The 25,032-nt window shown below is 44.6% G+C and overlaps 1 protein-coding gene across 3 annotated transcripts in view; it reads left to right on the top strand.

Moving 5' to 3' along the window:
• The window catches only part of LOC115470132 (lysosomal acid lipase/cholesteryl ester hydrolase-like), a 208,158-nt gene that overhangs the window by 129,505 nt on the left and 53,621 nt on the right, over nucleotides 1-25,032 (top strand). For all 3 annotated transcript variants that reach the window (XM_030203069.1, XM_030203068.1, XM_030203071.1), the window contains exon 7: nucleotides 5,712-5,858. In XM_030203069.1, coding sequence (XP_030058929.1) covers nucleotides 5,712-5,858 — 147 coding nt within the window. The remainder of the gene's footprint in view (nucleotides 1-5,711; nucleotides 5,859-25,032) is intronic.

Here is a 25,032-nt window from a genome sequence, read left to right as displayed (position 1 = left end):
TGTTGGGGACTGGTTCATTCAGACCCATCCATTGCTGTACTGTCATCTCGTTCCTCCTTCCATAAAAGGAGATGCAACAGTTTCTTTCCTTGTCCCCACATTTCTCTTTTATTTGATCCCCCCCTCCTTGGAGTACATTTTTACCTTCCACAACAACCTGCCCTTCCTGCAGCCAACCAATAACATTTCACATAGCCCCCATTCTACCAAGCATCACACACCTTTTCACTTTACTCCCCTCCCCTTCTCCCAATCAATATTCCTGCACATCTTGTTCATTTACTCACAAACATACAACCTTTCACCCCTTACAATCATTTGCTCAGTAGAAGGTGCCATTCTGGAGTTACACTGTTGCAGCTTGTGCCCCTTTTTTGCCAAAATCCAGAGAGTCTTGCTTTGGAAGGTCCCCGAGCCCCTTTCACTATGTCTGGTTTCTCCTTGTGCCTCTGAGTCTTGTTAATTTTCTCACACCTCGGTATGAAATTTAGATAACCATCTTCTTCTCCCCCAGTCCTTGCATCTGGATCTTGTACCTTTTGTCGCAATCCTATGTATTTTAACGGTTGTGCTGTTCCCCAGGCCCACGGCACTTTGGGTTTAGCGTGGTTCTTTCCTTTGTTTCCTGGTGTAGTCCAGTGATTTAATGAAAGCTTCAATCTCTCTCATATTTCATAGTAAGTGGTGTCTATTGTTCACCATGATATGTTTTGCTGGATGTCGGTGCCTGCTTGAAAGTCCCTCTCTTGTAGGCCCACCTTATACTTCACAGATCTCTCCTTTTGCATTACGGCCTCCCACTTAGCCATCTCTCTCCTCTTCGATCTGTTCAAAATTGTGCTGCACGACTTATATTCCGCTGGTGTCGCCATTTTGTGTGTAAGAGTTTCCAGTAACCTTGGCATTGCAACTACTTTATTTTTACTTCAGAGCTGCTTGCTGAGTGCCTTGATGAATCTTGAGCTCGAGCTCTTCCCATCCTTTCCTGCACTTCTGGTTGTTAAATCAGCATCTACATTGCTCCATCCATTGTAATTGGATCTTTGTTATTCCCTGGACTCATAAATAGTCAGGTGACTGGCTCAGCAGCCAGTCTCCCACCTTTCACTCAGAATAAAATCACGCAGAGTTGAAGCTGATACAGTGGTGGAAATAAGTATTTGATCCCTTGCTGATTTTGTAAGTTTGCCCACTGACAAAGACATGAGCAGCCCATAATTGAAGGGTAGGTTATTGGTAACAGTGAGAGATAGCACATCACAAATTAAATCCGGAAAATCACATTGTGGAAAGTATATGAATTTATTTGCATTCTGCAGAGGGAAATAAGTATTTGATCCCCCACCAACCAGTAAGAGATCTGGCCCCTACAGACCAGGTAGATGCTCCAAATCAACTCGTTACCTGCATGACAGACAGCTGTCGGCAATGGTCACCTGTATGAAAGACACCTGTCCACAGACTCAGTGAATCAGTCAGACTCTAACCTCTACAAAATGGCCAAGAGCAAGGAGCTGTCTAAGGATGTCAGGGACAAGATCATATACCTGCACAAGGCTGGAATGGGCTACAAAACCATCAGTAAGACGCTGGGCGAGAAGGAGACAACTGTTGGTGCCATAGTAAGAAAATGGAAGAAGTACAAAATGACTGTCAATCGACAAAGATCTGGGGCTCCACGCAAAATCTCACCTCGTGGGGTATCCTTGATCATGAGGAAAGTTAGAAATCAGCCTACAACTACAAGGGGGGAACTTGTCAATGATCTCAAGGCAGCTGGGACCACTGTCACCACGAAAACCATTGGTAACACATTACGACATAACGGATTGCAATCCTGCAGTGCCCGCAAGGTCCCCCTGCTCCGGAAGGCACATGTGACGGCCCGTCTGAAGTTTGCCAGTGAACACCTGGATGATGCCGAGAGTGATTGGGAGAAGGTGCTGTGGTCAGATGAGACAAAAATTGAGCTCTTTGGCATGAACTCAACTCGCCGTGTTTGGAGGAAGAGAAATGCTGCCTATGACCCAAAGAACACCGTCCCCACTGTCAAGCATGGAGGTGGAAATGTTATGTTTTGGGGGTGTTTCTCTGCTAAGGGCACAGGACTACTTCACCGCATCAATGGGAGAATGGATGGGGCCATGTACCGTACAATTCTGAGTGACAACCTCCTTCCCTCCGCCAGGGCCTTAAAAATGGGTCGTGGCTGGGTCTTCCAGCACGACAATGACCCAAAACATACAGCCAAGGCAACAAAGGAGTGGCTCAGGAAGAAGCACATTAGGGTCATGGAGTGGCCTAGCCAGTCACCAGACCTTAATCCCATTGAAAACTTATGGAGGGAGCTGAAGCTGCGAGTTGCCAAGCGACAGCCCAGAACTCTTAATGATTTAGAGATGATCTGCAAAGAGGAGTGGACCAAAATTCCTCCTGACATGTGTGCAAACCTCATCATCAACTACAGAAGACGTCTGACCGCTGTGCTTGCCAACAAGGGTTTTGCCACCAAGTATTAGGTCTTGTTTGCCAGAGGGATTAAATACTTATTTCCCTCTGCAGAATGCAAATAAATTCATATACTTTCCACAATGTGATTTTCCGGATTTAATTTGTGATGTGCTATCTCTCACTGTTACTAATAACCTACCCTTCAATTATGGGCTGCTCATGTCTTTGTCAGTGGGCAAACTTACAAAATCAGCAAGGGATCAAATACTTATTTCCACCACTGTAGGTACTGTGATGTGAAAAGTCCCCCCCCCCCCCCCCCCCGATATTTTCCGTTGCATAAATATCGCACTGAATGGGTTTTGGTCTTTAAACAAAATATAATACATGAAATGACTTCATTTATTTAAGGAACAAAGTTATCCAACACCCATTTCACCCATTTGAAAAAGTAACTGCTCCCTTAGTTACTCAATCAACCAATTAACCAAATGTATTTGATTAGATTCTGCTGTCTGAACAAGGCCAGGTTTGATTGCAGCCAGTTTTATTGAATCTACATCAACCTGGCCATGAGTGAAGTAGTTGCCATAAAGTTTCTACAAGAATGCTATACCACCATCATAGGAAATTCCAGAAGAAATGAGAAAAAGTTGTTGAAATATGTTGGTCTGGAATGGATTAAAGCCATTTCTAAACCTCTAGGACTCCACTGAACCACAGTGAGCCGTCATCTCCAAATCCTGCCGCTAGTGAGATTGCCATGGCAGGAGTAATCCCAAGTCACTCCTGCCCATGCCAGCTCTGGTACTACCGTGAGAGTACCGCTAGGGGCTGCAGCTGGCATGGGTAAGAGCAGGGCCGGTCTTAGCAACTGAGGGGCCCTGTGCAGACCAATTTGGTGGGGCCCCGCCCCTGCCAGCTCCACCCCATTGATAAGATTATTCAATTTTTAGAAAATTTTTTATTTATGAAATTTCAAATAAAGACAAATGAAGCTAAACTTGTACAGAAAAACTGATTGAAATAATAAGCACAATGCTATCATGAACCCCCCCCACCCCGAAATTATTCAGTTCAAGTCCACTACAATTAGTAGTTCCAATTCTCATAACCCCGGGGGGGTCAGAGGTGCGGCACACAATCTCTCCACTGCAAAACACTATACACAAACTTGTGCAAAAACACACTCATAACCTTACCAAACCATAACAGCACTAATTCCAAGGACAGGATGAGCTACAACCTTATGCGTGGAAAGGCAGAACTGTAATTACACCAGGCTCTAAAACACCAATACACTACCTCGTGGAAAAAAACAAAACAAAAGGACTGCAAATACTACACGCTAGCAGGATACTGCACCTTGATCACACATGAAAAGCACATGACACAACAGATATGAAGGCAAAATACTGAACTGGAAAGTTACCTCAAGAAGTCAGACTTGGCATGCAGCAATACTAGAAAAATTGAAACTTACATGCAAAATATCACAGATGCACATTTCCAAAAGCTGACATATTCCAATTAATTCTGAATAAAATACTTTTTTCTACCTTTGTTGTCTGATCATTTAGTTTTTCTATTCGCTTTGGTTCCAGTGTCTTCTGTTTTATGCAGTGTCTTCTTTCCATTTGATATTTTTTTCTCTCACCGTGTCCACCATCCTCCTGTGTCCTTATGTGTCCTGTCTACCATCTGTAGCCCTGTCCCTATATTTTATGCAGGTTCAGCATCTGCCTTCCGATCCAGCCCTTAAATTCAGCAATTTCCCATCCATCCATATCCAGCAATTCTCCTCTCTCCCCTGCCCTCCCCTCCATGTCCAGCAATTTATCCTCTCTCCCTGGGTCCTTCCCTCCCATCCATGCTCCTCTGTCCCCTGCCCACCTCCATCCATCCATATTAAGCAATTTCTTCTCTCTCCCTGGGCCCTGCCCTCCCATCCATGTCCATTGATGCTCCTTTCTCCCCTGCTGCCCCCCATCTATCCATATCCAGCAATTCTCCTCCCTCCCCTCCATGTCTAGCAAAATCTTTTAAATTTACCTCCGTTACAACAGCTGTGCAGCGTCAGTGACAGCGCTGCCTGATGTCTCTCCACCAGCCTTCCCTTCACTCGTTCATTCCCTCTCAGACTCAGTGTCCCGCCCTCGCAAGGAAATGACGTCAGAAGAAGGCGGGGCACTGAGTCTGAGAGGGAATGAACGAGCGAAGGGAAGGCTGGTGGAGAGACGTCGGGCAGCGCTTTCACTGACACAGCTGCTGCGACGTCGGACTCGGAGTGAAGTAAACGGAGCGCCAGGATGGAGCGGAGGAGGCTGACCGAGGCGTGCCGCACGGGGCCCCCTTAAGCGCGAGGCCCTATGCGGCTGCCTCGGTTGCCTCAGCCTAAGACCGGCCCTGGGTAAGAGCAATGGAGGATTGCTTCTGCCCAGACAATGCCCCCCACATCACCAGGGATAGGAAGGTAGGCCCAGGTTGACCACAGGGTAGGCAGGAGAGTGGGGTGTTTATGGAGGTGGGGGGGGGGAGATATATCAGTGGAATCCAGGTGGATTACTATTTAGGGAGGACAGAAGTGATGCCTGTTACTAGGGGTGTCTGAGAAAGTGCCTATGCTATTAGGGTGTGCAGAAATGGACCAATGCTCTTGGGGGAGAGTTCAGAAGGAGGGCTGCTATTGGAGGAAGGGAGCGGGACTGGAAAATTGGGAAGTTAGGAGCCCTTACAAATCCCCCTTGTGGGACCTGGCTGAATATTGGCCTGGACCTGCCCAAGTGCTGGCTACCAGGAGTAGTTCTCATACCTGGATATTAGGTGTCTGTGCCCGAACACGGTCTGGCATTGAACATCCGGGTCTGATTTAGCAAGCAGCAGTCGGCATGTAAAAAAAACTCTGGCGTTGCGGGCTGAACTTTTAAAAACATTTATCTTTAATCATAATTGCTATAACTTGTGGTAAATAATGTAACTGAAAATGTGTGGTCTTGATATGTAAATGGATAAACATAAGTCCTTTTATTAGTAGGTTTGCACTAGTGAAATGCTCGGTCCCTGGGGAGAAAAACAGAAGCTCACCAATGGTCAGTGCTAAGGATATATCTTGGAGGAAATGCTCCATTAATCCTGAGGTTGGTGATCACCTGAGCCACCCAGATCTGCCTGAAGGAGGAGCAGCAGGGACTGATAGCTAGTAACAAGGAAAGAGAAAAATGTTTTAGTGATAGTGTTTGCTTTTTTTTTTTTTTTTTTAGACATTATTTGGCAAGAAGGAATTTCTTCCACAGTCTTTCTGGCTAAAGTGGCTAGCTACCCACTTTTGTGACCATGTAATTCTGGACGAGCTGTGCCTCAATGTCTTCTTTATTATATCTGGATTTAATGAAAAAAACTTAAATGCGGTATGTATAATACTATAATTTTGACTTTTTAGTTTATATGCTTTTTAAGAAAAAAAAATAAAAGGCCTCTGAGCAGGAAAGTTATTTGGAATATCTGGATAGAGCACTTGTAAGTTCTTCCGCTGAGTATATCCAAGTAAAGTTGGCTGTATAACTTCATGTGTCCTAAATGAGTATTTCCAGAAAAAAAATCAGTTTATTCTTTCAATCAGATTTTGTTGGGAATTTTGGGGTTGGTATTCAGCAGGACTGTCAACACAACTTCAAACGGGTTATCTGTTTGAAGATATGCATATTTTCTACTGAAAATATATGCATAACTTCAAACAGATGTATTTAGACTTCATAAGTTAGATGGAGAGTGTCTGAATTTTGCCACTGTAAGTAACTTTGTCCCTCATCAATTTAAAACAGATAACATTGCCTGAAGCGCAAGTTATACAGATGACTGTTGGGACATATAGGAGCCAGTTCTGTGTGGGTGCACTGGCTGTTGGGGACACCACCAGTATTGAGCAAACTCCTTCATTTTGCCCAGGGAGGGGTAACTTGTATTGTGGTTGTCACTCCCAAATGCAGGTAAAAATCATTAGGCACCAATCATTTTGAAGTGTTGGTGCCTATTGACCATATAACTGCTGAAAATATCTTAAAAACTACCTGCTGCCAATCACACAAGTGCTTTTGAATTTTAAGCCATTTTTGTCTGTGAATGTACATATTTGAGTTAGTTAAATCTTAATAGGTTAGAATGTTTGCTGAAAGAGTTCCTTCCAGCATACACAAGTACCTCTTATTTTTGACATTGCTTTTATACCAGAGCCTTATTACAGAAATGGTAGCTAGCAATTGCTTTTTTGGTAATCACTGTATTCCTGAGTGACCTAGTTTCAGCAGTAGGCCGAGAGCTAGTAACATAGTAAATGACGGCAGATATAGACCTGAATGGTCCATCCAGTCTGCCCAACAAGATTTTACATGGTATGTGATGCTTTGTCCTTGCCATTCTCAGGGCACAGACCGTAGAAGTCTGCCACACTCTTCGTGTACTAAAAGTTCTGAAGCTAATGTCGAAGCCCCTTATTTACACTCCAGCCCATTCATATCTATTCAGTTACGATCAGGGCGTAGATCGTAGAAGTCTGCCCAGCACTGGTTTTGCTTCCCAATTACCAGCATTGCCACTCACTCTCTGCTAAGAATCCGTAGATCCATTCCTTCTAAATGGGAATGGATAGAGAAGCTGGAATTGAAATACCACTCTCCCAGTAAAGTTCCTCGTAAGGATCAGGGTCATGGACTTCATATAGCACCTTTGTGGTACAACCAAAGCAATTTACATATTATTTGCAGGTAGTGACCTTTGGCAAGGCATGTTGTCTCATGTTGCTTCAGGTGCCTACATAGGGCCTCTTATCAAGCCATGCTAGCAGTTCCTGAGCAGCAATGCTGACAGAGCCCATTCAAAGTGAATGGGTTTTGTTGGTATTACCACACCGGGAGCCGCTAGCATGGCTTGATAAAAGGGGCTCTTAGATTTTAAACTCTTTGGGGCAGAGACTTAGTATATCTATATACTAACAATGCTGTAAGCTGCCTTTAGTAGTATTTTGGAAAGGCAGCCTAAATCTCTTTTTAAAAACCTTGTTCTGATTAAGTCTACCATTTGCAAATCATTTTAATGCATTCCTTTTATATTTAGAAATGCACTAAAATGTGTATTTGACTGGGAAGGCCAAATTTAAGCATCTTCATTTCAGTCTTCGAAATACTTGAGAGAGAGGCATATTTTCAAAGCACTTAAACTTATATAGTAATCTGTGGAACTTAGTGCTTTGAAGTACTGTCTTATAAATCTGTGTAGGAAAGAAGAGATATGTCTCCAGAATGTTTCTTGATTGTGTTTCAACCTTGATTAGAGGTGCTCCACTAAAAGGATGGCTTCTCTTTGTTGTATAGACAGAGGAAGAGTTCAGTAATTTCAGTCTTGTTTTGCAAGTAAGATGTAAAATGTGGCATTAATAATAAGGAAAGGTGATTTAAAATGAGACGAATGGAAAATACATTTGTCTAGTACTCTTATTTTTACATTGAGCTTTAATTTGTATTGGACAGTAGTAATATTTTATGAAAGCAAGGGGCTACATGACTGCTTGGGTCCTAAAGTTAACAGTACTGCCTAGTTGCATGCAGAAATGAATGACCCACATTTCTAGAAAGGAGGTGTTATGCCCCTCTATAAGTCATTGGTGAGGCCCCACTTGGAGTATTCAGTTTTGGAGGCCGTATCTGGCTAAAGATGTAAAAAGACTGGAAACGGTGCAAAGAAAAGCTACAAAAATGGTATGGGATTTGCGTTGCAAACAATACGAGGAGAGACTTGCCAACCTGAACATGTATACCTTGGTGGAAAGGAGAAACAGGGGTGACACGATACAGACGTTCAAATATTTGAAAGGTATTAATTCGCAAACAAACTTTTCCGGAGACTGGAAAGTGGTAGGGGCTAGAGGATGTGAATTGAGGTTGAAGGGGGGCAGATTTGGGAGTAATGTCAGGAAGTATTTTTTTCATGGAAAGGGTGGTAGATATGTGGAATGCCCTCCTGTGGGAGGTGGTGGAGATGAAAATGGTAATGGAATTCAAACATGCATGGGATAAACACAAAGGAATCCTGTCTAGAATGAATTGATCTATGGAATCCTAGCGGACATTGGGTGGCAACGCCGGTAATTGGGAAGCAAAACCAGTGCTGGGCAGACTTCTACGGTCTACGCCCTGATCAAACTGAATAGATATGGATGGGATGGAGTGTAAATTTTAAGGGGTTTCGACGTTAGCTTCAGAACGTTTAGTACAAGAACAGTGCTGGGCAGACTTCTGCGGTCTGTGCCCTGAGAATGGCAAGGACAAATCAAACTCTGGTATATATCCGTATCATCTAGGCCAGTAGTTCCCATATCTGGTTTCAGGATACCCAGAGTGAATATTCATGAGAGAGATTTGCATGTAGTGGAGTTGGTGCATGTAGATCTCTCTCTCATGAATATTCACTGTGGGTATCCTGAAAACCTGACTGGCTGGGGTACTTCTAGGTGCTTGGAAAGGGGAAATGGGACTTGATATACCGCCTTTCTGTGGTATTTTGCAACTACATTCAAAGCGGTTTACATATTATATACAGGTACTTATTTTGTACCTGGGGCAATGGAGGGTTAAGTGACTTGCCCACAGTCACAAGGAGCTGCAGTGGGAATCGAACCCAGTTCCCCAGGATTAAAGTCCGCTGCATTAACCACTAGGCTACTCCTCCACTAAATTGTAACATTTTCTTTCTGGCCCCAGGAAGTCATGGTGCTATCCGTTCTTGCAATAAAATGTAATGCCATCCATCATGCATCTATAACGCCCCCGAAATGCCTTTTCTGAAAATGTGCTTTTTTTTGGCAAATATCAGACTTTTTTCTGGATATGTTTGATTTATGATTTGAAAATTCTTGTGTGAGAAACGCATCTATTACTTGTGCCATTTTTGGATATTTGTTTTTCTTTTGTGAGCCATTTTGTGTCATACAGAGGCAAAGTGTGTGCCAGAAAAAAAAAAAATTGGCCAGTGAGCAACTAGAAGCAGAATTTGACTCTGGACCATATAGCTGTGTTGCATTTTGTTCATTTTTTTAACTTTTACCTTTATTGGTTGGGATTTATTAATAGCCTTTATGAAAAGATTCACCTAAGGCGGTGTATAGCAGGTATAGTTGAACATAAAACTTCAATTTTGTTATAGCATAACAATAGTGAAATGACCAAATGTAAACACACTGGTATCCAAAGAACAAAAACAGGAAGTTCATCTATGAAAAATCCAAAGCAAACAGTGAGGGAGCAGAGGATGACGCACGACTCGCAGGCTGGGAGTTGCAGATAAAACCACTTTATTATAACACCAACAGTAAAGACCTGACACGGGTCTGTGTTTTAGCGGGTGAGCCGACTGCTTCAGGGGTCACGTACAAACACTATATACAACAAATATAAGAATTAAAAATAAAGAATACAATTTTTTAAAATTTGCATATTCCAAAAATCCTATATAATAATTCTCACCACCAATGTTCTAAGCGGTTCCTACCTCTGTCCGTGGCTCCTGGAGTTGCTGAGCTAGGGTCCGTCGCCAGGCTGACGTCACTCTCAGCTGAGTCCCAGGCAGGGAGCGGCGCGGCACCGCAGACAGCCATCAGACAGCCGCCCCCCCCCCCCCCCCCCCCCCCCCCCGAAGCACATCAACCCCCTCGCCATCCACTGCTACCACTGGTAACGCTGTCCGGCTGCAGCTGCTGCTTCTGTTGAGCAGCAGCGGCCGCTAGAAAAAGAAAAAAAAGCAATAAATGTTTTTAAACATCAAGTGCGGCACCGCAGACAGCCATTAGGCATTGGCTGTCGGCTCTGCAGCCGCTCCTCCTCCTGATGGCTGGCTGTGGTGCCGCGCTTGATGTTTAAAAACATTTATTGCTTTTTTTTTCTTTTTGTACCAGCTGCTGCTGCTGCTCAACAGGAGAAGCAGCAGCGGCTGGACAGCATTACCAGTGGCAGCTGCGGGTGGTGAGGAGGTTTGATGCGCCGGGGGGGGAGGGGGGTCGTTGGACATGGGTGGCTGGAGGGGGGGCAGGGGAGAGGGAGGTGTGGAGGGGGGTCCTGAGACCAGCAAGCTGGGGGTGGGGAGGGGGCCCTGCGAGAGGGGGGGGGCACACACTCAGTCACTGTCTCACACTCTCTCTGACACACTCTCTGTCACACACACACACACACAGTGTCACACACGCACACAGTCTCACACACGCACACTCTGTCTCTCTCTCTGACACACACACTGCATCTCTCACACACACACTCTCTCTCAAACATACACACTCCAAGGAAACCTTGCTAGCGCCAGTTTCATTTGTGTCAGAAACAGGCCTTTTTTACTAGTATATTATAAAATAGACTGCCAATATAAAAGACATATAATGTTAAATATAGCAAAGTGGGCTGCCAATGTAAAAAGAGGACTGTCAGTACAAAAATATTGTGTTTAGCATACGTAACTAAAAAGCAAAGAGACAGGGACGTAATACAAGTTAATACTATACACCATTGTGTAAAAAGTCAAACCATATGCAAATCATGTTTAAAAAGGGGTAAAGCCCAAAAAAATCATATAAGTAAAGGAATGATGCCTAAAAAGATATAAATATGGAGAAGATGTCGGGTTCTTGAGGGCCTTTGCATTCTGTCAGGCTTCTTCCCTGGAAGCACTGGGTTTGTGAGCCCTTGGACCACTACCGTGGAGCGACAGTGGCAGGCAAGGTCACCTTCAAAGCAGAGAAGAGGCAAGGCTGGACTGGAACCCCGGACTGGAGTTCTGCACTGGAATACACAGGACTGGAATGCACCGGACTGGTACACACTGGAGTGGAGTCCACTGGACTGGAACACACGGGACCGGAACCCGCTGGACAGGAACACACTGGACCTAGTCTTCACCTACGCTTAGCCACCGTTCCTCGAGGGTTGAGCCCTCAGGTTCGGGCAGCCGGCAGGGCTTACAGAAAAACTGGAACTAGCAAGCAGGAAGAACAGGAATTAGGATACAGAAGTGCCCCCAGGCACCCAGGCGAAAGCAAGGTAGACAGGCAGGGAATGTCCAGATTCCGGCAATAGTCAGGTCTGGCCACAGGCAGAGAATATACGGGTTCAGGCAGTAGTCGGGTCAGGCAGCAGGCAGAGAGAAGTCAGATTCAGGCAATGGTCAGGTCAAGTAGCAAGACTATGGCTGGAGCTCCAGTAGCAAGGAATACTGGCAGAGGACAGGACTAGGGCTGAAGCTCCAGAAGCAAAGGAAAACACACACAGGTAAACAAGAAAACTAAACACAAGAGAACTAGTAAAGCTATACACAAGCTTACAAGCAAAGCTATGCTCAAGCTAACTAGTAACATAGTAACATAATAGATGACGGCAGAAAAAGACCTGCACGGTCCATCCAGTCTGCCCAACATGACAACTCATGTGCTACTTTTGTGTATACCCTACTTTGATTTGTACCTGTGCTCTTCAGGGCACAGACTGTATAAGTCTGCCCAGCAGTAGCCCCGCCTCCCACCACCGGCTCTGGCACAGACCGTATAAGTCTGCCCAGCGCTATCCCTGCCTCCCAACCTCCAGTCCCGCCTCCCACCACTGGCTGTGGCACAGATCGTATAAGTCTGCCCCGCACTATCCCCGCCTCCCAACCTCCAGCCCCGCCTCCCACTACCGGCTCTGCTATCCAATCTCGGTTAAGCTCCTGAGGATCCTTTCTTTCTGAACAGGATTCCTTTATGTTTATCCCAAGCATGTTTGAATTCCGTTACCGTTTTCCTCTCCACCACCTCCCGCGGGAGGGCATTCCAAGCATCCACCACTCTCTCCGTGAAGAAATACTTCCTGACATTTTTCTTGAGTCTGCCCCCCTTCAATCTCATTTCATGTCCTCTCATTCTACCGCCTTCGTATCTCCGGAAAAGGTTCGTTTGCAGATTAATACCTTTCAAATATTTGAAAGTCTGTATCATATCACCCCTGTTTCTCCTTTCCTCCAGGGTATACATGTTCAGGTCAGCAAGTCTCTCCTCATACGTCTTGTTACACAAATCCCATACCATTCTTGTAGCTTTTCTTTGCACTGCCTCGATTCTTTTTACATCCTTAGCAAGATACGGCCTCCTAGTCACATGCTAGGAACTCACACATCACAACACAAAGGAGAACTAGTAAAGCTGTACACAAGCCAACAAGGAAAGCTATGCGCAAGCTACTAGTAACAAGCTAGAAACTCACACTGAACTGGATAAGGTAGCAGTGCACAGAGCACTCTAACATACCAGGGACCTTAGACGATGCAAAGGCTGCAGTCTTTGAGTGATTAATAAAGCCCTTCAACAACTGAGGAGCAGCTGCAGCCATCAGTAAGCAACTACAGAGGCTGTCCAGGCACAAACAAGAGAGACGAGTCCGGCAGCCTAGAAGAACCGGACCAGACTGGGCTAAAGTCTGGAACGGGTAGGAACAGCAAGACAAACTATGGCAGCCACTGGCTCTGGCCACCAGCGGGTGAGAGGAACACAAACCAAGGAGCAGGCAGAGCACACACAGAACATAGAGAGACTTAGAATACCTAGGTGCAGCACAGAGGAGCAAACAGAGCCAGGCTGGAGACAGAGGTAAAGCTAACTCAGGCAGCACCCCCAGGTGTAGTAGAGTGGAGTAATTAGAGCCATGCTGGAAACAGCCAGCACACAGAAGGAAAACTACTCCAGAAAGGATAGGCAGAAGCCAGCTTAGAGGCTGACCCCCAGAAATAAGGTAAGTCTGAGGGTGGTCACGGCCACAGACGTGACAGAAGATGCCTAATAAAACAGAGAGGTAACTATGAGGACATAATGCAAGCTAATATCATACATAGGAGCCAACTTTTCAAAATGATTGGGGGTGCTGAAATTATTTTTACAGGTGGTGCATTCCCCACCCACCTCCTCTCCGCCCCCCTCCCTCCCAGTTCCAGGCGCCCGCCCTCCCTCCTTCCCCTCCTTTCCTCCTCTCTCTCCTTCCCCTCCTATCTCTCCCTTCCCTCCCTCCGAATTTTAAAGGCCCTCTTCTTACCTCGTCAGTGAAAAGCGTGCACTGCAGGCTCGGCGCTTCAGCCTTCCCTTCTGTCTCTCAGCTCTAGTCCCGCCCTTGCAGAAACAGGAAATGAGGGCGGGACCAGAGCCAAGAGACAGAAGGTAAGGCTGAAGCGCCAAGCCTGCAGTGCATGCTTTTCACTGACAAGGTAAGAAGAGGGCTTTTAAAATACATAGGGAGGGGGGCTCTGGAACTCGGACGGAGAGGAGCCTTGGAACTGGGAGGGAGGGACGGTCGGTCGAGGAACTCGGAGGGAGGGACTTTTTGAAATTCTGGCTGGACTGGAAGGGAACTTCCGGTGCGTAAAATATTGGGGGTGCTCGAGCACTCATGGAGTCGGTGCCTATGATATCATATACTATCATATAGAAAAACATATGCAAGCATGTGAGGAAAGGCAAAACTCTAAGCAAATAAAAAAAGGGAGAGGTATAACCTAATAGACACAATAAAAAGAACTCAGTAAAAAAAGACACAATAAAAATGACCCTATTAGTATCTAAAGGAGAAACTGATAAAATAAAATTAAACATAAAGACAAGCCTCTTAAACTGCTGTAGTGTATTGGTACTTGGTGCAATATGTTGTATGACCATCCAAATGATCTGTCCGTCATGAAAAAAGAATAAAATCAAAGGACTATAAAAACAACTTACAATGTGTTGCCATGGACACACGGTATAACAGATATATGCAACAGGCGGAAACCTAGACTCAATAACCAGTTTATGTTTATAAACGGTCAGACACCATAACCAGTTGTAATACTGCGGTGGTGATGAAAACCAGCATATTAAAAAAAGAGCATAAATATGTATGAACACTTTTGAAGTCCCAGCCTAAGGAAACAATGCATAAAGTAGCTGTATTGAAAACTGTAAGTCTATTACATCATGGATGTTCATAAAATTGGATAAAGATGACTAAACCAGACGAGATATATAGAACTGGTCAAAACTTTGGTTATAGCAGAATGCCGGAGATTTTTTAAAAAAGCACCAAAATCGGTATCCTCCATAGAATATACTTGAGCAAGAGCCACTAGTAAAAAATATATGCTGCCCATAGATGGGAGAAACCCTTAAAACACATTGAGGCATATTTTCAAAGCACTTTGGGAGGCTAAGTTCCATTGGTTTCTATGGAACTTTGGGAGGCTAAGTGCTTTGAAAATGAGCCCCATTGAGTAAAAACAAACGCTGCCGTCATCTGGCACAGGAAGGAAGTGCTATTACTTATAAGCTAAACATATAGGGTTCTCTGTCTTTGTATCGCAAATTAAAGGGGCAAGAATAACTGTTATTAACAAAACTGGTTAAACTAAAATAACAGATAAAATGGTGATTATAAAAACTATGTGAAACTAAAATATACAAAAATAAAAACAAAATGAATATGTAAACAGAAATATACAAGAGGGTGCCACAAGCCAAAAACACTTAAATAAAAACCAAGTGAAAAAGCTAATAAGATATAGGTAAAAAAAATATTTTAAAGTGAGTATAACAAATAGACAAATGTGGTTCAAACATCAAGCTAAAATGTAAGCTAGCAGAATAAAGCAAATCATGGGCCATTAAAACAGTATGGGGTCCTTTTATGAAGTTGCGGCAAAAGGGGACTTGCACTGGCGTCAGCGCGTGTTTTTTGACGTGCGCCAAGGCCCCCTTTTACTGCAGCGGGTAAAAGGCAGGTTTGTTTTTTAAAGAAATGGACGTATGGCAAGTGAAGCACTTGCGTGTCCATTTCATGTGGGAGCACTTAACGCCACCCATTGAGGTGGTGGTAAGGGCTCCCGTGCTACCCCAGTAGTAACCGGGCAGTGCACAGCACTGCCTGATTACCACTTTTTAGCGCCGGAAATGGCACATGCTGGGGGTGGGAACTACTGCTGGACTGCTGCGGTAGCCCAGTGGTACTTCTCTTTTAGCGAGTGGTAAGCCCGCGTTGGGCTTACTGCTGCGTTGTAAAAAGGCCCCTATATTTGTCAAAGACTAGTACCAATATATAACTAGAACAAAAACAGATCTAACATTGCAAATTTACAGAAAAGGCCTTAAGTCAGTCTCGGCATTCAGACCTAAAGGTTCCAAAGTCTTTATAAAAATGATAGTCCTTTGTTCTTCTTGTAAAAGGCGTTGATCTATGTCCCCACCTCTCCCTGGATTATTGAGTACTTTATAAACCAGGAATTTCAAATCAGCAGTGGTATGATTCAAGGCGTTCCAATGTTCCACAATTGGTGCGGATATAACGTTTCTTCTAATGCAGGCTGTAGTTTTTTACGATGAACAGAAGACCAGTATGTGAAATGTTGCAGTAGTCTAGCTTAGGGATTACTAGGTCTTGAAGTATAGAACGAGCACCCAGATCAAGGAAAGGATAAATAACTCGAATAGAACGAAGTGAACAGAAACAAGATCATAGTACTGCAGAGATTAGAGGTAAGAGAAAGCCGAGGGTCCAGATTGATACCTTGATATTTAAGAGAATCAGCTACTCAGAGTGGAATATTACAGGTAGAAGGTGTAGCAGAAGGTCATGAAGTCATGCCATGGTTTCTCAAGAGAGGACTGTAAGGGGGAGGAGTCAAGATGACGACAGGAGAGGTCATGGTGATGTGAGTGTCATCTGGTTCACTGCTGTACGAGGCATCATCTCTTATGGGGAAGTGAAAAGGCAAGACTTTTTTCCGCTGAGGATGATGCTGGAGCCCTCTTCGGCCAACAGACTTTGGGACCAGTATGTGATTACCACACTAGAGGTAGCTTTGGATCAGACATGCTGTAGTGGAGAGCTTATGCTTGCTGAAGGGGGTGATTTCTTCAGCCCTGAAGTGCACAGCATACCTCCGATACCTGAAAGTGAAGTTGTCAGGAGTTGCTGAAGCAGGTGTGGGGTCGGATGGCGTCTTCACTCCGAAAAGCAACAGGGCGACTTGTAAATAATACAGCTTTCGAAGGTTTGCCCAGTGAGGCTCTGTCTCTTGACTGCTGTGGAGGGGGGAGTACTCTGGGACAAGAAGGAGTCTGGAAACGATTGGTCAATAACCTATTGAGTTCCAGGCATCCAGAGTGTCAGCTGACGGATTGAGAGAGGTTTTGGGGGCCATTGACAGAACAGAAAAATCTGTCTGCACATATCAATGTTTTTCTGAGAAGTTTGATTTACTTCAGTCCCCGGTGTCTGAGTCCAAGTTGTAACACTAAGGGGTTAATATATTTTAAAAAATAAATAAACTTACCTGGGCTTCCACAGGCTCTGTTGTGGCCACTTCTGGCCATTCTGTTTGTTCCTGGTTTGCAGGGATGCTTCGGTGCCCAGGACTGCTGTCTTGACCAGCCCGGGGGTGTTCTGGCCGGTTTGGGGCGTCCTGATGCTGCCCGGACGGTCCGGCCATCTTCGGGCCCATTTTGGGCCAGTTTGCAGCAAGCATTGGTGGCCAGGGGGCTTTGTAGCACTCGGGAGCGCCATTGAAACGTGTCCAGCCGCGAAAGCGCGCTGGACGCAATGAGGAGAACCAACCTGGGACCTGTCAGGAAAATGGCTGGCTTTTAGCCTTGCCTGCCAGGGGGGGTGGGGGGAGTGGACTGAGCATGTGCAGAGTTTGCAAATGCTCTGTCAGCCCCTGGAGCTCCGGTTTGGCCTCACTGAAGCCTGGGGCTCGATTTTAGAGCTGCCCAGCCAGAGTTCCAGGGATTTTCGCAGTTTCCTGGGTCTTTTTCTTTTTGACCCGATTTTTAAAGGGGACCTTCAGGACTGGAACCAACGGTGGTCACCAGGTCAGGGGACTCTTGGGAGTCAGGTAAGGGGTCTGGTGGCCCAAAATTTTATTTGGTTTTATTTTAAATTGTGGGTTTTGAGACTTATGGAAATTAAGGGGTTAATTGGATTTTTATTTTTTTTTAATTATGGGTTTTTGAGAACCTCTTGAGATTTACTGGGGGGGGGGGGGGGGGTTAAAATTTGGAAAAAAAGGTTTTAAATAGTGGTTTTCACAGTGGGCTTAAAAGGGGTCTCCGCCGGGGTTTGGAAACAAACTTTCGACGGGGCAGGTGTTTAAAGGGTTAACTAAATTTTTTATAGGTATTTTAATTTATTTTGGGATTTTTAAAGGGGTTTTATTAATGAAAAATGTGGGACCTCCATTAAAAATAGTTAATTTTGAAAAGTAAAACCATAATTCTGTGGGTATTGTAATGCATGATTGTTTTGGTGATTTTGGTGCAGTTTGATATATAATTCACTTTAAAATTTGGTAAATGGTACTTTTTCCATTATTCCCTATGGAAAAAACTTTAAATCAAAATGGAGAATCAGTTTGTTTAGGCAGGATTCTAAGTGTCTGTAAAAAAACTACTTATACCCTCCTGTTAAATATTCATACTATCACAGTTTCCCTGCCCGACACTATAATTTCCCTTTAAATACTTTAAAACTGTCTCTCTCTCTCACCTACAGACACACTCAAAACACGTCCTCACTCCTTGGCTGCTTTCCCTGCCTGACACTATAATTTCCCTTTAAATACTTTAAAACTGCTTCTTATCTCTCTCTGCCACAGACTCACTCCTCAGCTGCTTCTGCCCTTCTCAGCAGATGACAGGCAAGCCATTGCTAAGGCAATGGAGACTTGGCTTGAACACCTGACATCTCCTGGCAAATGTCCATTTAGAACCCACATTTCTAGTGAGAGATTGTGCAGAATTAAGTGCTGTGTATTGCAGGGTAAGGAAAGCTTGTTTAAAATAGCTTTAAAAGAAGTTGTAATGTTGGGAAGAGAAACTGAGTCACAGTACTGAGTGTGATAGGGTGTGTGGTTTGAATTTTGGATTACCATAGATAAATAAATAAAATAGAATCAGCACAGTTGATAGTAGTGCTAAATTAATTTCAGAAGGGGAAAGACCCTAATGTAAGTCAAAAGGAGTGAGTATTCGCTGATTTCAACTAATTTTCTGAGAAAAAGAGGTTTAGATTTATTATAATACCAGAGGGAATTACTAAGGTAAGAATGAAATTGTGTGTGTGTGTGTGAGAATGTTCTATGAAGTGCTGACAGAGTTCCAGAGTGACAGCATGTGCCCTTTTATTTGCCCTTCCTAGGTTAGGGAAATAAAAGTATAGCAGCAGGCCTGGAAGTAAGGGGATATTTAATTAATTTATTTTATTAGAATACCTGGCCACAGTATTTTGAGAATCATTTATTGTCACCTATTGGAAATTAACTAACAGTGTCAGGAACTTAGGGTTTTTTTTTTCCTAATTTAGGCCCAGATGCATCAACCAAACGTAAAAAAAGCAAAATCGTTAAAGCCATTACCGAATTTTAAAAAACGAACAATGCTCCAAAAAAACAAGTCACACAAGTTCGGTGCGGTATTGTAAAGAACGATGCATCAATGCCCGTCGGTAATCGGCTCCTAAAGCATGCGCAGAGCAGCCAAGCGTTATGCTGGCTGCTCTGCGCATGCCAGAAACGTCAAAACAAAAAGAAAACACATGGCTCCCCGCTTTCCCCTGCATGTCTCCACAAACATAAAGGATCGGGAGGGGGCAAAGGCGCTCATAAGGACCGTCCTGTATGGACGGCCTTGCCCCCCCCCCCCCCCCCCCCCGAGGTCGCCGCTACTCCCCGCTGCTCCGTGTGTGAAATAAAAGCTGTTAAAAATCTTAACTTTTGCAGTGCCGGGCCCCCCTCCCTTCCTGTCTCTCTCTTCTCCTTCTGTATCCAATGCTGCTCCTCCTGCCATCCTCCGTGCCCCGCCCCCCTGAGTTTGTCGCCACCAGACCCCCCTCCGCCATAATGGCCGGTGCAGCGCCTCTCACCTATGTTTGAAGGAGCTGCACGGGGGGGGGGATGTGACGTCACCGAGCCGCGATGGCTGCTTGAGCGAAGAGCTCCGGCTGTCCCACAACAAAAAGCAGGAAAAAAAAGCGAATAACGAGACGAAATTACAAATAAAACGGTTGCAGAGTACAGCAGAATAGCGGGTGACGCTAATAGGCATGGCAACTCGGGCCCCAAAACAATCCCTGGCGAATTTTGCCTATGTGAGTTCCAGCGGCTCGACGCAGCAGGCCACAGCACAAAAGAAAAGCAGCATGGCAGCAGATATCGCAAGCAAGCGGCCAGCGCAGCAACAACAACAATTACAAGGATCGCAGCCTCTCTTCATGCAGGAAGAGGCCATAAACAGAGAAATTGAGCCGATCTGGGAAATCAGAGACTGGCTGAAAGAAATAACGGGAGAACTAAAGGCACGCCGCGCTGATCTAAACACCCTCAGGGCGGACCTGCGAGGAGAAATTGCAGCGCTGGGATCCCCCGAGTTGCAGATACAGAAGAGCGCCTAGAAGATCAGAGTGAGATAATCCATGCTTTAAACGACCAGAGCACAGAAGAGAGGAAAAATATTCAACAACTCTGGGACAAAATGGAGGATATCGAGAACAGGAGTAGACGTCACAATATCAGAATCCGCGGCATACCTGAGACCCCTTTATATGCGAACTGTGAGAACACAGTGCAACAGGTGGCCAGTGCACTCCTGAAGGAATTACAAATAAATAAAGATCCCTCAGAGATAGCCATAGAGAGGGCGCATCGAGCACTGGGGGCACCCAGAAATAACCAGCCAAAAGATGTGATAGCCTGCTTTGTGGATTATAAGCTGAAAGAGAAAATAATGCAAGCAGCACGAGAACACCCAGAGTTTAAATGGGATACGCACCAGATACAATTATATCAAGATTTAGCAGCATCCACATTACGTCGACGAGCCGAGCTACGCACGATAACCCAATATCTTCGCATGCAGAATATTCAATACAGATGGAGCCATCCCTTTGCATTGCACTTCTACAAAGAAGGTAAGCTTCACCAGATCAGAGAAGCGGCGGAGGCAGCATTGATATTCCCAGAAAAGGATCTCAGCAGCATGGTGGCGCCAGTGCGAGGGACGGGATCCCTACACAGAGAAAAACCAAGATGGCAGCAGGTGACAGCCGGAAAAAGACGCCTACAACGTCAACAGTCGGATACTACCTTGCGAGGAGGAGACCGGGTTACAACATGAGTACTATTGAACTAACTAAGAATCACAGGTCTAAATGAGGCTGCTGACGAATAAGCAGTGAGCAAGAAGTAAACTACACAGAACAGTCAAGTTCAAGGACTGAGAGGTAGTAGCTGGACAAAATTGATACTCATATGATGTCACAGGTTTATGACGGTTAAAATGTTAATGCTGTACTAGACATAAGGTTATAATGTTATAATGTTTAAGAAATTACATTAGAGTATTAGACTATGTTATCTTTAGTGATTGAGCAGTGGGACAAGAGACAGTCACAACTAACCCAAAAACACCTGATCCTGATATGGCAGGTGAAGAGCATAATGGGAGAGGGGTAAAGGGGGGATTGAGGGGGACCTATACACTGATACTAGCCAGTCAAAAAAGAAAGTGGTACACTAAGGAGAGGGCATTGGGTGACAACCGGGGATGGGAGCATGCAGAGAACACTAAAAAGAAGAAATATGGGCACCATTGACTTACTTACTATCAATGTAAAAGGATTAAATTCCCCAGTAAAACGCCAACTTATGTTTAAGGAGGCGATGCGCCTGGGAGCAGATATAATATTCGCCCAAGAAACGCACTTTTTGCACAGAAATAGCTAAAATCATAGCGTCGCATGTTGAAGGGGAACTATTGATAGGAGGGGACTTTAACAACACCACACCCATTGATGGATAATTCAAAAAAGGGAATCCGTTATGCGCGAGCAGATGAAGCTAGATTACACAAATTTATTTCTCAACTAGTAAAAAAGGCCCATTTCTGGAACGAATGAAACTGGCGCTAGCAAGGTTTTTCTGGGAGTGTGTATGTTTTGAGAGAGAGAGCCAGAGTGAATGTGCGGGTGTGTGACAAATTGAGACTGTCTGTGTGACAGTGTGTGTGTGAGAATGAGTGTGTGTGACAGGGCCCCCTCCCCTGTTCCTAATGCCCCTCACTCCGTTCCCTCCCCTCCTCCTTCCCACACTTTGGGTTCCTTAAGGCTTTCAAAGGTCTATGTACCCCTGTGGCCCTAACACCCAGTATCCGGATACCCCACCGCTTTCCTCCTCACTCCTCCCCCAAGATGTAATACTTTCACGTCCTATCTACCCTGTGTACAAATGCCCGGCATTCAGATTGTGTTCCTCTCGTAAATTTTCATTTCTTTTCCATTCAGAACTTGCCCCCCCCCCCCCCCCCCCCCCGAACACTTTTGGTTCCTTCAGTCTTTTAAAACTCTCCTATGTACCCTGTGTGCTAATGGCCAGCATTGAGATTGTTTTCCTGTCCCAAATTTGCATGTCTTTCAGTCATTCACAACTCCCCCCCCCCCCCCTTCTCCAGTTGAACACTTTCGTTTTCTTCAGTCTTTTAAAACTCTCCTATCTACCCTGTGTCCTAATGGCCAGCATTGAGATTGTTTTACTTTCCCAAATGTTCATGTCGTTCAGAACTCCCCCTCCCCCCATTTAACACTTTCGGTTCCTTCAGTCTTTTAAAATTCTCCTATCAACCCTGTGTCCTAATGGCCAGCACTCAGCTTTGCCAAATTGTCTGTCACTGAGGTCAGTGCGTGCCTGCCTAGCAGACCACTTCCGGCAGGCACGGTCCCAGGCACATCCTGTTGGAGGTGAGAATTATTATATAGGATGGCAGATGATAGATATATGGAGGTACAATAATCCGACATCCTGTAGCTATACTTACTACTCAACTGTGCATGACTCATATTCCAGAATAGATCTTTGGCTGGGAGGGCAAGCTCTAATACAGAAGGTGCAAAAGATCCAGATACAGAACAGGACCTGGTCGGATCATGCACCACTTATGCTGCGAATATCATATACAGCAGCAAGGGCGTCTCCGTCAATATGGCGCATGGATGACAATATGTTAGCAGATCCAAACGTGGTAAAGCAATTGGAAAATGACATCAACAATTACATAAAGGAAAACAACACGGGGGAGGTAAGGGAAGAGATAGTTTGGGAAGGATTGAAGGCAGTTATAAGAGGACAAATCATATCACTCCAAGCATATCGGAAACGACAACAACGAGCAAAAACACAACAATTACATGCAGAATTAGAAGCAATACAAACAGAGGTAGCTAGAGGCACACCACCACCTAATGCCGCCACACGAAGTCACCAAATACAAATAGAATTGAGGGAACTCCAATTGGCAGAAATAGCAGAAGCCCTTCAAAAAACACAACAACATTTTGAATTTGGCAATAAAGCGTCACGCTTATTAGCATACAAATTTAAAAAAAACAGACTGAAAAGTTATATACATGCAATTGATGAGGGTGTCGGGCAAAAAACAACCACAACGAAAGGTATTAGCAAGGCCTTCTTGGAATTTTATAAGCAATTATATAGAGATGAGGTTAAACCAGATACTCAGACAATACAGGAGTATTTGGAAAATATGGCGCTGCCCCAAATTGCCCTAACTCAAAATGCCAAACTGTCGGCACCGATAGAGATGGAGGAGGTACAATGGGCCATCTCTAACCTACCGAATGGAAAAGCGCCAGGGCCCGATGGGTTCACAAATAGATTCTACAAACGCTTTCGGCAGATTTTAGCCCCACTATTAACACGAGTTTTAAATGCAATAGAACAACAAGACAAGTTACCGCACTCCTGGAGGCTAGCACATATTACACTAATATTAAAGCTGGGCAAAACTCCAACACAATGTGGTTCATATCGCCCAATATCATTGCTAGATACAGATTATAAGATATTTACAAAAATCCTAGCTAAGCGCTTGCAGCATCTTATGCCACAACTAGTAAAAGATGATCAAACAGGGTTCATAGAGGGCAGGCAAACATTCAATAATATCAGAAGAGCTCTGCACCTCATACAGGAAGTAAATACTAAACAACAACCAACAGTGGTCCTGTCATTAGACACGGAGAAAGTGTTTGATAGGGTCCACTGGCCCTATATGTTTGCAGTGCTGGAAAAAAATGGGCATTACGGGAAGTTTTATAACTTGGTTACGATGCCTATATAGTCAGCCATTGGCAGCACTGCTTATAAATGGGGAACATACTGAGACTTTCGTCTTGGGTAGGGGGACGCGGCAGGGATGTGCCCTCTCCCCCATTACTATTTGCCCTGACCTTGGAACCGTTAGCTCAAGTAATAAGATCCAGCAGTAACATACAAGGTATCCACGTTGGCCAAAAATACACAAAATAATGCTATTTGCGGATGACATCCTACTAACGATGACGGATCCTCAGAGATCCTTAGAGGGGGTCACGCGTATTCTCCAACAATTTGGGAATATAGCAGGATTTAAAATAAACATGACTAAATCAGAAATAATGGGACTGAATATACCTAATGAAGTAATTACTGCTATAAAACAACAGCACCCATTTAGATGGACATCCCACACATTACAGTACTTAGGAGTCAATTTAACACCAAATTTACAGGATATATACAAAGCAAACTTTCCCTCCAAAGTACGAGAACTATTCCAAGATCTAGATAGATGGGAGGGGCTGGAGCTCTCATGGATAGGCCGGATACAAGCCATAAAAATGATGCTGCTACCCAAGATATTATACCTTTTCATGGCACTTCCGTTACCGATCCCCAGTAAGTTTTTTCGGCAGTTAAAACACAAAGCCTTTGCATTTATATGGAAACACAAACCGCCACGAGTCAGAAATGAAATGCTCTTATCAGTCAAAAGAGAAAGGGGGAATGGGAGTTCCAGATTTTTACCGATACTATCAGGCAGCACAATTGAGGATACTAGTAGCATGGGTTAGTGATGATACCAAGCCATGGCTTCAGATAGAAAAACAATGGATTGGAATGCACCAACCTGCCATGTTACTATGGCAACCCAAAGCGCGAATTAGAGCGCTGGCGCAACTCCTCCCAATAGCGGTACGAATGCCACTTATGACATGGAATACAGTGTGCCAGCAACTGTGCCCCAATAGAACATACTTTCGCAAGATGCACATAAGAGGGGCACCGGGATTCACCTGGGAAGAAGGAGATAAGGTATATAAACAATCGGAACAGAGAGGATTGAAACAATTGGGGCAATTTTGGGAAGAGGGGACCCTACGCCCATATGATGAACTACAAGAGGAATACGACCTCCAACCACAACACTTAATATACTATGCGAGACTGAGGGATTATATAATCCGGAAAGCAAAAATAGAGTTGCAGAGTGAGGAATCGGAGCTGGAACGAGTGATGGGAGGAAGTAGCACTAGGGGTTGTATCACGAGAATATATGCTGTCCTCCTAGCGCATAAAACTCCAATTTTGCAGTACACACAAAAATGGGAACAGGATATAGGCAACAGATATGATATACGTAATTGGGAACGAGCGTGGGGTTATCTGTTAAGA

The sequence above is a fragment of the Microcaecilia unicolor genome, chromosome 5 (genome assembly GCF_901765095.1).
Source record: "Microcaecilia unicolor chromosome 5, aMicUni1.1, whole genome shotgun sequence".
NCBI lineage: Eukaryota > Metazoa > Chordata > Amphibia > Gymnophiona > Siphonopidae > Microcaecilia > Microcaecilia unicolor.
This window is presented reverse-complemented; position numbering and strand designations above follow the sequence as displayed.